Source organism: Gossypium hirsutum, chromosome D11 (genome assembly GCF_007990345.1).
Source record: "Gossypium hirsutum isolate 1008001.06 chromosome D11, Gossypium_hirsutum_v2.1, whole genome shotgun sequence".
Taxonomy (NCBI): domain Eukaryota; kingdom Viridiplantae; phylum Streptophyta; class Magnoliopsida; order Malvales; family Malvaceae; genus Gossypium; species Gossypium hirsutum.
In genome coordinates this window covers 3,320,016-3,332,386 of record NC_053447.1, presented here as the reverse complement: position 1 = coordinate 3,332,386, position 12,371 = coordinate 3,320,016, and the positions used below count along the sequence as shown (strand labels likewise).

Below are 12,371 nucleotides of genomic sequence, written 5' to 3'. Positions count from 1 at the left end.
CCAGGCAAGAAAGAATCAGAATTGAATCCTTCCCACGTGCTACATATTCTTGCTTTTAATTAACGGTGCTTTGCTTTGCCGCCGAATAACCTTTTTTATTTCTTCTTCTTCTTTTCGCAAAGTTTGACATATTCGTTTTCTCTAGGATAAAAATGAATATGCCTTTGTTCATCCAACCTCTAATTTCTTTATATCAATTTATATTTTATATTATAATAAAATAGTTTTCCAAAAGTCAATATAGATGCACTATCAACAACAGACAGCTGATGTAGAGAACTTATCCACCTAAATTATACAGTATGGTAGTGAGTTGCTTTCTTTCAGTATTGTCTGCTGCATGCACTTGAAGACACCTCAGTGATATCACTCCTCGAACTTGCTGATGATGAAGATGATGACTCAGCATCTTTTTCTCTCATAAAATTATACACTTTGGGTTCCATCCTATGACCCAATGCTTCATTTCTATTTTTATTACAAAAACTCTGCATAATCTCCTCCTCACTACTTTTCTTACTGGTTTTCTTCAAAAATACATGACATAGTACCCATTTTTCCATCTCATGATTCAAATAATTCTGCAAAATTTTTAAAAAAATTTATATTAACAATAATGAGACATGTTATATGTATCTATGTTACGATCAATGTAGAATATCAGTTTATATACATAGACTTGCCTGCATCATTGGGTTGTTTGCCAAGTTGAAATCATTGTTTGGTATATTGACTAAACGATATTCATTGATGATCCAATCAGTTCTTAATCCATGTGGAGGCTTCCCCATGTGAAAAACTAGGGTTTTCCTCATCCCTGCTACTTGATTTCTCCTTGATATGATTTGCTTATCTGACCCGGTTGCCTTCCAATATCCGGAAGCAGTCGCCCGGTTTATCCGGTTCCCGGTCTTATACTTGGCTTCCTTCATACTAAAAAAATACCTCTCTTCCCCCAACTCACCTAAAAAAAAGTTGAATATTAATTAAACTTCATTAATATTTACATGCAAATGCATGTTTTAATAACCCTTCATAGAGAATGCATGCATAGTAAATAAGCTCCCAATCATGGAATATGTGACAGCTAATAAATAAAAATAAAAACAAAAAATGTGTTACCAGGCAAATCCCAGGGATCAAAATTGCAAATATTGAGGTCAGGGATGATAGAAGCAGGCAAAGGGAAGGAAAAGGCTTTGCATTTCAAGTACTGAAACACAAGCTCTTCCTCCGTCGGCTGAAAACGGAAGCCCGGCGGCAATTTTCTTAATCCATTCAGCCGCAGACTGTTCATAATATCCTGAAGTTAGTAATAGCCCAAGTTTCCCTTTATTCTTCTGCAAGGTGAGAGGTAAAAGTCAAGCAATGGCCATTGAAAGTTGAAAGCATTTTATAGGGCAAAAAGAAGAAACAAAAGAAACCAATGGTTCCCGTTTTTCTTAATGGCGCTCTGGCAGATTCGTTAAAAGTATCATCAAATCAAATTTAAGGGATTAGTTAACTGAACAAAAAAAAATTCCATTATTTGGTCCCTTATATATTTTTTTTGAGATTATGATATAAAAAATGTAAATTATTTACCCGGTTTAATATTTAATTCAATTCAAAAATTTTATTTCATTATTTAACATTGTTGGAATCAGATCCAACCGGTCAATCAGTTAGATTAGATTAAAAGTCGGTCAGTATATTGATCCAGACGAAGAGATTAAACTGTCTTTTGAATGAATCAATCGGAATCGACAAAAAACCGAAAACTAATAAAAAACTGATAATTGAACTAGTCTAACTGGTTTCTAATTTTGGTAACATTTTTGATGAATTTTTTATTATTGTTGGATTAAAGATTAAATTGATTGGATCGAAAATTACTAGAGATGTGTAAAGCTAGGGTTTAACCATGGCCATTTTGTTTTCCATGCAGAATTTTCACGCTTGGTCCCTTCTAAATTTGAAAGGATGGTCCCTGAATCTTGTTTAATTGGTTTATCACTTTGATTTTTCTTCATTATTATTGTTTTGCACAATCTTATTTAATTACTTATTTTTGTTTCTAATTGGAACTAAATTTTGATATAAGATTAAATGATTTATCATTTAAGCATATAATTAATATTAGATTATGGTAATAAAATATATTTATTAAAAGTTCAAATAAAAAATTCGAAAAAAATGATAAAACTAAAAATTTAAGATAGATTATATTTTAGGTTAAAATTTCGTGCAATTTTATATTGACTTAAAAAAATATGAAAATGTCTTCATAATAATATATCTTATTCTATTAAATGAATAATTTTCAAATAAATTTTCTAACTGAATTAATGTCCGATTAAATCAAGAATTTAAATACAAATATATAATAATAGAAATGCATTTTTTTTCCAAAATTGAAATAATTAATTAACATTGTTAAATAAAGTGCTTTTCTTTTCTTTTTTTTTATAGTTTGTCAAATACAGTACCTTTTTGTTCAAAGAAGAAAATATATAAAATTAAAAGAAATAGAGTAGAGGTTAGGAAGTTACTTAAGGTGTAAGTTTCAGAGTAGAGAGTGTGAGAGTGCTATATTTCTTTAATTTGCTGTTTTGTTTTAATTAATTTCTCCCCATTTTATCTACCTTGTAAGGAGAAAGTACGGTACGAACAGGGATATTATCTCTTTCCAATAGTTTTATGCCACGTCAGCAATTTTATCCTGAATTTAAGAATTTTAATTTGGATTTAATTTTTTTCAGGATAAAAATGCTGATGCGGCATAAAACTATTGGAAAAGGGATACAGATGATGTGGCATCTCTGTTTCATACAATACTTTCCCCTTTGTATGTGGTTTCCGTCGGTCAAAGCTTTCATATATCTTTTGTTGCAATCATCACCAACATTTTATTTATGCTTTTCAACTTTTCCAAGCTGCCCTAATTTGATTTATGGTTTTTTTTTTCTAATTATTCAATGATATTTTAGTTTTTTTTATGCTATTGATATATAATTTGGTTTTTTTTCTGAATCTCAAACTCTGGGGATTCGAGATTCAGATTTAAGATTTGGGGTTTCGAGTTTGGGGTTCAAGGTAAAAAATGTTACCAAAATCATGCATTAATGACATTAAAAATATTATTGAAATGTCATTAAATAATTAGAACGTGACCGTGGTGGGAAGGATTTATAAAATAAATTTTTCAAATTTGAATTATCAACAATTTTACGTATTTTAATATAAATATTGTAATTTCAAAAGGAATTTGAATAAATTTTTTAAAGGCAGAAAAAAGGTGAAGATAAAACAAAATTAATCCACTAGATTTCGATCTAACTTCATATTAAATATTTTTTTAATGTTTAAATTACATTTACAATTCCAACTATAAATAATACATATTTAAATTAACTATAATTAGAAATTATTATAGACTACAACCAAAATATAATTAGAATTATCAAACCAGATTTATTCTTAAAAGGATTTACACATTATAAATTTTAAACTAAAATAAATCTGAAGACAACCCACATATAATTTACGTAAGGTTAGAGTCGAACCTAAATCATTAAATTCTTTAAAAAAAAAAGTAAAAACCCTTATAAAATAAATAAAAGAAACGATTAGAATTTGAAAAGATAAAGTAAAAATGATTTAAATAATTTAAAAAAATATAAATTAGAGTAGAGAATATAGTAAATAAAAAAAATAAAGTTTTTAGTATCATTTTTGTAAAGAAAACTTTAGGTCGAAAATTAGTAAACTTTAAGAAAATAAAGGTATGTTTTTGGTTATTTATTGAAAAAGAAAATTGTGCATGAAGGCGACGTTGGAGTTTTGTGCTTTTCTTCATAACGAAGATGTTATCTTTGCCCTTTCCACGCAATGTTGATTCGGCTCCCATTTTTAGTATTATTAATTCATTGTTTTATCAAAGAATATTCATTCGCAAGACCAACTTTGACCATGCAATCTACTCCTTAACTTCCCCATCTTATAATTTTATTTTTATTGTAGTCCCATCCAGTTGTGCATTGCCAATTCAAAGCATCAGAATCCAGCTTAGGAAACCAATGAAGTTCTTTGGATCAATTTTGAAAAATAGGGTAGTCTTTTTAAGGTTCTGAAATTAGTTTCTTTTATTGAATGGATGGATTTAATTATTGCATTATTAAAAATTTTAAAAAAGTGTTATAAGTTTTTATGTTGTTCCTAAATTTGGAATTTAGTCTTTCTATTTTTTTTAGGTTTTAAAATTCAAATTCAATTATTATCATTGTTGAATCTGCTAGTGTGATGTTTTAAAATAAAAAAAAACTAATAATGTTAATAATTGGATTTGCATTTTTAGATTAAATGGGGCATATTTGACTCACTTGAATTGATTCGATTTGTGGAACATATAGAGAAACTCATCTACTTAAAACTTTGATGTCTCAATAAAGCACTCTAATAAAACTAGAGTTATCATGCTGAATATTGTAAATCCAAAAAGACAAGATTGTATAAAGTTTAAATCATTTAGGATTCTCATTTTGCAGATAAGTTTTAATCTTGATCGTCAATGTAATTTAAACTATACCGCTAAGTCTACGAGAGCTCAACTATAAATAGAGGTATTCCCCTCATTTGTAATCATCTCATTGTACTTCAATCTTGAATTAAGAAAATATGTTTGAAAGCATTTACTCAAACACTGACGTGCTATATATTATTTTCTTATGACTTTTCTGTTCATTTAAGCCCCTTTGTCTTTTTAAGTTGCTTCCGTTTTATTTCGGTGCCTTAAATAAATTCTTAATAAATTTTTATTTTCGAGAGTTAAAGGTGATAAAAGCTTGTTTTCAATTATATATTATATAAAAATTAAATTATAGTGTAAACATTGAAACCATGATATGGCTAACAAAGAATCTTGAACCCAAAGGAAGATAAAAAGAGTACTGATTCTATTAACAAGTGGGCAAATTTAAAAGCAATACTACATGGGCCTAATGGTCCACTACTGATGTAAATCATAATTGATTATGATTCAAAAGATAAAAGAGAGCAAGGTCCCACCGGGAGTCGAACCCAGGTCGCTGGATTCAAAGTCCAGAGTGCTAACCACTACACCATGGAGCCCCAAGTTGTCAACGGTTTCACTAATAAAGTAGTAATTTCGAGCTGATTGTACTAACAAAGGATGGTCTTACCATTTGTGTATTTTTTTTTTACTCAGAATCTACCACTTTCTGTATTTTATAATCATCATCATAAACTTTTACATACATATTCATAATTTGTATTATATAAAACTTAGCATATTCGTTATTTTATTATTTAATATTGTCAGATGTTTTCTTTAGACATGATTTTTTCTTCAGTATAATGTCTCATACTAGCTTTAAGCACAATTAATGGTTAGATTTTTAATTTATTTTCCTTTTTGGTTTAATTAATTTCCTCTTCTTCATTTTGTATTTCTTAACGTAGACTCTGGATCTTGAAACCTTAGACCATCGACCCTAAACCTTGGGTCCAAAGTTCTAGGTGTAAGGGTCCAAGGTCCAAGGTTTCAAGGCCCAAGTTTTAAGGTCTAGAGTATAGGATTTAGAGTTCAAGATTCAGGGTCAAGGTTAAAAAATTTACCAAAATAATGTGTCCATAACATGGAAAAAGATGCTGAAATAGCATTAAATAATTAACAAGGAATACGATATGATATATATGGCATCTCTATTTCATACAATCATTTCCCTTTATTAACATATATAAAAGATCTCTTCCACATTGCTAATTAAATTTTTAAATTCAAAAATCAAGACGAAACAACCCTTATATTATCATCAGTGAATCAAATAATAATATAATCATTTAACTCCATTTTTAATAATATATACTTTAAGTAATTCACTAATTAATACATCAAATATAAACCCTAAAACCAAAATTCACATGAACTAAAACCTGTACATGATAATTGGTATATATCAACAATGATACATCATTACCTTTTATATTGAAACATTATCGTACATTACCTGCCTGTGGTTTACTTAATACAGGTTTTGCAACAAATGTTCCAATCTGAACAAAAAGATGTAAGCTTGAATGATAGCCGCAAGATTAACAGTATAATATTAGCCTTTTTCCAAACATTGTTCGCACACTCAGTTTCTAACTAAGTTTAGAGCCGCAAAAATTAAAAGCTTTTTAATATATGCTAAAGCTTGTTTAAGTGCCAAGTTACCCACAGCTTTTCGCTTTCAAAATACTGTCCATGAAAGCAACTAACTTCGTATCCCACTTATATTCACACTTGCAAATAATAAGCTATTTTCAGATTAAACTCAACAATGTATATGTTGCTATCAGTTTTTTTATTTATTTAAATTACATCACTTCTATCGTTGTCGTAAACATATAATAAATTATATTATCATGATTTTTTTTAAATAAAATAATACAAAATGAGTTTTCAAATCTGTTGAATCAAAAATCAAAATTTTGTTTAATTTAATGATGTTATAGTTATATTTTGTGAATTTACTTTACGCGTCTATAATTTCACATGTCAACACTTTTAAATGAAGAGGATCATCTTACAAGTTTAAGATCTTACAAGCTCGATCGATAGACCATATACTTGACATAAATAGAATGCTTGCCATTCGCAAGTCATGCATACTAAACCTTAAGACAACTACAACGACAAGACATCTTGAGAACTCTTCTACTCTCATTCTTTCCTTAATCTTTTCCTACAAATGAACTGGTACAAACTGCCATAACTGTATCCTTGCATCAACAAATGATTAGTTCTAGTGGTAACTTAAAGATTATATCACCAACCATACATTTAATCAATTCAATTTATCAACTGGTTTTTAACATAATGTTTGATAAAAGAATATGAGGAGCAAAGAAATTGTTTAAAACAATGATCATTAGGGTAATCTTTTAATTAATCAGATGATGGGGTTTGTTTAGAAAATGTTATCATTTCAGGTATAGTTTAACACTTAAACCTACCACTTCAAGTCCCATCTTTACATAAAGCAATTTGTCTTGAAAATGATACATAAAAATTTCGACAACTTTTTTTCCTTCAAGCCTTATAATTTGATTTAATTGGAACACACGTGTGGGAAAATCACCATCAAAGATGAAAAATAAACAGTGAAGAAATGGAGTGAGGTTGAAATCCTCCTCAGTTTCACGCGTGACAAAGTGAAAAAGAAAAGAAAAGAAGACTATATGAGATAGAACGCAATACCAACTTAACATTTTGCTCTTCACCATCATTAAACAAAAAAGGTTTTGTTAATCACCCTTTAATATTAGTTTTCTTAATTTAAATCTGTTCTCACCTTATGACTTCTGCTAAGATAATTACCATCTTCGGCCCAAAACCTGAATGGATTTGGGTCGGATCGTAATGAGCTCGTGGGATGAACTCGCAAGATTAACTCACTCTCTTGTGAGGTTATACGTGCATAAAACCTCATAAACACGTGTTGAGCCTAGAGTATGATACGTGTCTATATGCATAAAGCCTACCTAGTATGTTACGTAATGAACAATACCCATATCATATAAATATATATACAAGTATCACTACCTGAGAAAGATAGAGAAAAATACTCAACAACTTTTATTTAAATTTATTATATATGTTTATTAGTTTATTATTTGTTAATATATTATAATGATTGATTTTAATCATAATTATACAATATATTAATATTGTATTAACTATAATTATGATTATAACAGTGATTTAAAAAGTGAGAGGGTTTCTTTTTAGAGAAATAATTGGTGAATGGTGGATCAAGGGCGAAGCCAGAATAATTTTTTAAGAGGGTAGAATGAAATTTTAATTTTTATAGTCTATATCTTTATAATTTTTAAAAAATTAAATTAAATTTTTATAATTTTAGGGGGCTAAAATATAATTTTAATTTCACTAATTTAAAATTTTTAAAAAATTTAAGAGTTTAAATAATAATTTTACATTTTAGGGGTCACACATTGGCCACTGTGGTGGACATCGGCTCGGCTTAATGCATTGTTGTCGAAAAACTGTGGAAGGTTGGAACTTTCCATACATTAGCAGGTGGTTAAGTGGGGGAGATTTTGCCTTACGTCACTAATATATATTGGTAGACATGTCAAATTCGTATATGTTTTATATTGTCGGCCTATTTATAAAGTTTACCTTTCTATTTCATATAAATTAATTTTTTTTAATTTATATTCATGTTCAATAATTTAATTCTAATTCAACATTTTCAGTACATATATTGGATTTAAAATTTTTTTTAAAGATGAAATGACATTAAATTCAAATGAGTGCATAAATATAATAAAAAAACTAAAATCATAACATATTATATTAAATGATAAAATATAAAACTTATATAATTTATTAAAGTTACATTTAGATAAAAGTATATTATTAATAAAATATATTAAAATTATTTGATGTTAAATAGTAATTAAAATTATATGTTTATTGAACTTTCATATGGAAATAAAACTTGTAATATATTATATAATATTTTTATGTTTATGTTTATGTTATATGATATATTTTGCTAAACCCATAAAGAGAGTTAAAATTGGAAATATATGTTCCACTATTGGAGCCTTGTCTGATCAACTGCAAGTTTTATCTCCAGTGAAATTTTCCTCCACAACGTGTAACAATAAACCAGTGTGGGGAGAAGAAAGTATTCTTCAAGATTCCATCTCATCATGGCTAGAAGGGAACCAAAGGAAGACTGAGTAGGTTAGTATATGTAATGCCACATTACTAATTTATAATTAATATTTAATTATTAATGTTATTTTAAAATTTGAAAAGATATATAAAAAATAATATAAATTAGGGTAATTATGTTTTTCTTCTTTTAAAAGTATTATATATAATCAATTGTTTTTTTTTTAATTTTATTTATATTAATGTAATGTTTGTGGATAGCCCACAGTGTAGGGTATATAATAATTTAGTTTTAATTAAGAACTGTGATAATAGCAGTATGATAATTATTTGAAACCACATTGAATGTGATTAAAATACATGCCTCCACCTGTCTTGTGCAGTTGCAAAAATTCGGTGTAATTAGTTACATATATGCTATGGTTGAAAATAATGCGATAATCCAATGCTCAAGTTTTCCTTACCTTAAATATAAAAACACGTAGGACTTGGTGTGATATGTTGGGTGCATGGAATTGTACACAACATACATACCCACTGATGAAAAAGTAAGAATTTATGATGCAACAGCAAAGGGGATGGGCTTCCCTTTCTCTATATAAACGCCATCACCCTGTGCTAGGTTTTTGCATCCCAGCTTTGTTCCAGTGTGAGAGAGTGAGGGAAACAGATAGAGATCATGGGGTTAATTTCTGCAGATAATCCTTGGGTTTTCATCTCTGGTCTCTTAGGTACATTTACACAATATTCCATTGTTTTTCAACTTCACAGTTTTACAATAATTCATTTCTTCTTCTTCTTCTTCTTTTTATCAATGTTATAGGTAACATTTCTTCCTTGGTGGTTTTCCTTGCTCCACTGTAAGATTCTTTCATGGTTGGATTTCTCTTTTTATATACCTAGTTAAAGACGAAAGATGTAATCAAATTGATTGAGTTTTTCAGACCAACATTTATCCGAGTTTGTAAGAAGAAATCAACAGAAGGATTCCAATCAATCCCATACGTAGTTTCACTCTTCAGTGCGATGCTTTGGATATACTATGCCTATGTCAAGACCGGAGCTTTCCTCCTTATTACCATTAACTCCTTCGGTTGTGTCATTGAGACCCTTTACATTGCTCTCTACATTACTTATGCGCCAAAGGAAGCTAGGGTGCAACACTCGTCTCATCATTCCTACATATATTTATTTATATTTTTAAAAGTTAATTAACTCTTTCAATTTGCAAAATGATGTACAGATATTTACCTTGAGGATACTTTTAATGCTGGATTTTGGGGTATTTTGTGCTATTCTTCTAATCACCCACTTTTTAGCCAAAGGTTCCAATAGAGTCCAACTTCTTGGATGGATCAGTGTAGTGTTTGCTACAAGTGTATTTGCTGCACCTTTAAGCATCATAGTAAGCATATATTTAATTGGATTTTATATTTAAAAGTATTGCTAAACCTGAATATCTCACTAATATTATTATTTTTAAATTTATAACAATGTTCTGCAGAGGCAGGTTATTCGTACCAAAAGTGTGGAGTTCATGCCATTTTATTTATCTATTATGCTTACTCTAAGTGCTATTATGTGGCTTCTGTATGGCATATTCCTTAAAGATTTATATATTGCGGTAAGTAATTCATTGAAAAAGACAATCCCTTAAATCTTTCCTTTAAAAGCTTTTGAATTTCTGCTTTAGTTAACAGCTAAAAAGAAGTTGGTGTAAATTATTGACAGATTCCCAATGTTCTGGGTTTCATCTTCGGGATGCTTCAAATGGTGTTACATGCAGTATATAGGAAGCACAAGACAGTGTCCGAGGATGTCAAGTTACCAGAACACTGTGTCGATGTTACAAACGTGAGCACGGTTACGGATTCCGATGATCATCGGGTGCCGGAAACCGTGAGCTCATCCGAGCCACCCCAAGTTCATGATCATAGAATGATTGGGATGACCTGCAAATCACAGAATTATCAACGTGATCAAAGGGAGAAAATCATGGATTCCCCTAACCCTAATCCTAACCTGCTAGGAACATGTGAAGCTTGATGGAAGTTGTATACATAAATGTCTCTGTTGATGGCTGCATGCAGTATATATATTATATGCACGTATTTCTCTCTCTCTCTCCCCTGGACTTCTGTAGTATACATATATGCGTGTAACATAGGTATATGTCAACATCTCATGCTTTTATTTTCATATAGGTATATGAATTTCAAAAATCATGAAAAATACTTTAATTTCATTAAGAAAAACATTAGACTCTTACACACTCTTGAATTTTTTTTAAATTTTCACATAATTATAATTTTTTATACTGGTTATATTTGTTTAATATATATTTTTTTGTTTTTTTAAGTTGTGTTGGTTTACCATCATACATAAGTTACAATAAATTAAAAAAAACATATAATTATTTATCTAATGAAAAAGCTAAGAGGTTTAATTAACACATAAATTCTCAATTAAATAAGTGGTTAATATTAATAGCAAGAAAGAATTCCATGTGATTGGTTTAAAAGGCACCACCACAACATCTTGGTATTTGGAATGACCTCAAATCAGTATTTCACGCGCCCACTCGTGCCCATCTACTCATAACTGCCCACTGGGCCCTTTTCTTTTTATGTATATAATAGGGATAAATTAACTTTAGTCCCCCAACTTGAAAACCCTTTTTAATGTAGTCCCTAATTTTTTTCTCACATTAATCTTGAAATTTGGTAACTTTTCGTAACTTTGATTTACGTGATTACTAGTCACTATCATATTATGTCACATTATTATCTAAAAAATTATTATTTTTATTAAAAATTTAGTGATGATATGACACAATATCAAATTATCGTATTATTACATAAACCAAAACTAAAAGAAAGGAAATAGTGGAGTTCTGAAACTAATATGAAGAAAAAAAATTCATAAGACTAATCTAAGAAAAATTATCAAATTAGAAGGCTAAATATTATTTTATCCCTTAATAATATTATGCTTCATATGTGCAAATTTTGCAAGGAAATGAGCGGAGTCGTAAAAAGATTTGAGTGATTGGAAATTTAAAACTTATTACCTTATGTGACGTTTAATATGAGAAATTTTTATTTAATACACATGTATTACAATAGTTACACATAAAATAAAAAAAATTAGTATAAATTTAAACCTGAAATTAAAAAGATAAGAAAAAACTCTTGTAAAAAAAATAAGACATATTTAAAATAAAAAAATAAATTTTTTTATCTTTTTCAAAAACAAATCGTGAGTTGCTAAAAATTATTAATTAAATTTAGTTTATTGCTAGCTCATATTAAAATACAGTGAAAAATTAATACTCTTACCAGCTATAGCATTGTTGATTAATCTCGTTTTGAGATAAATGAAAGCTTATTATATGTTAAAAGAAAAGTTTGGATACATAGTTTCTAAATTAGGTATTTGTGTTCAAACTCCAACTCCGAGATTTTTCAATATAAATTTGAGATTAAATTGGATAAAAAGAAAATTTTAATCAAATCAAGTAGTTTTAGAATATATATGCATTTGATTTACGCTCTACTATAAGAGAGGGGAATTAAAATTGATAAAATTTGTAAATTTAAAAAGTTAAATTTATTGAATTATTTAAAATTAAGATTAAATTGATAAAATATGTAAATATTAAAAGTTAAATGTGTTATAGTAT

General features: G+C 28.6%; 2 protein-coding genes and 1 non-coding gene across 3 annotated transcripts; 1 reads left to right on the top strand and 2 right to left on the bottom strand.

Annotated features, from left to right (window-relative positions):
* Positions 1–213: 213 nt before the first annotated feature.
* LOC107912072 (NAC domain-containing protein 83) lies at positions 214–1,414 on the bottom strand. The gene is made up of 3 exons (XM_016840114.2): positions 1,123–1,414; positions 684–964; positions 214–581 (listed from the first exon to the last, which is right to left on the bottom strand). Exons 1-3 carry the CDS (start codon positions 1,295–1,297, stop codon positions 324–326), a joined length of 714 nt encoding a protein of 237 aa, XP_016695603.1. The 5' UTR covers positions 1,298–1,414; the 3' UTR covers positions 214–323.
* Positions 1,415–5,037: 3,623 nt separating this feature from the next.
* On the bottom strand, positions 5,038–5,109 carry TRNAQ-UUG (transfer RNA glutamine (anticodon UUG)). Its single transcript has one exon. It is a non-coding gene; the product is annotated as a tRNA-Gln (tRNA).
* Positions 5,110–9,132: 4,023 nt separating this feature from the next.
* Positions 9,133–10,808, top strand: LOC107912073 (bidirectional sugar transporter SWEET12). The gene is made up of 6 exons (XM_016840115.2): positions 9,133–9,420; positions 9,513–9,549; positions 9,634–9,844; positions 9,933–10,094; positions 10,194–10,313; positions 10,421–10,808. The coding sequence occupies exons 1-6, from the start codon at positions 9,369–9,371 to the stop codon at positions 10,733–10,735; spliced, it is 897 nt and encodes a 298-aa protein (XP_016695604.2). The 5' UTR covers positions 9,133–9,368; the 3' UTR covers positions 10,736–10,808.
* The last annotated feature ends 1,563 nt before the right edge of the window (positions 10,809–12,371 follow it).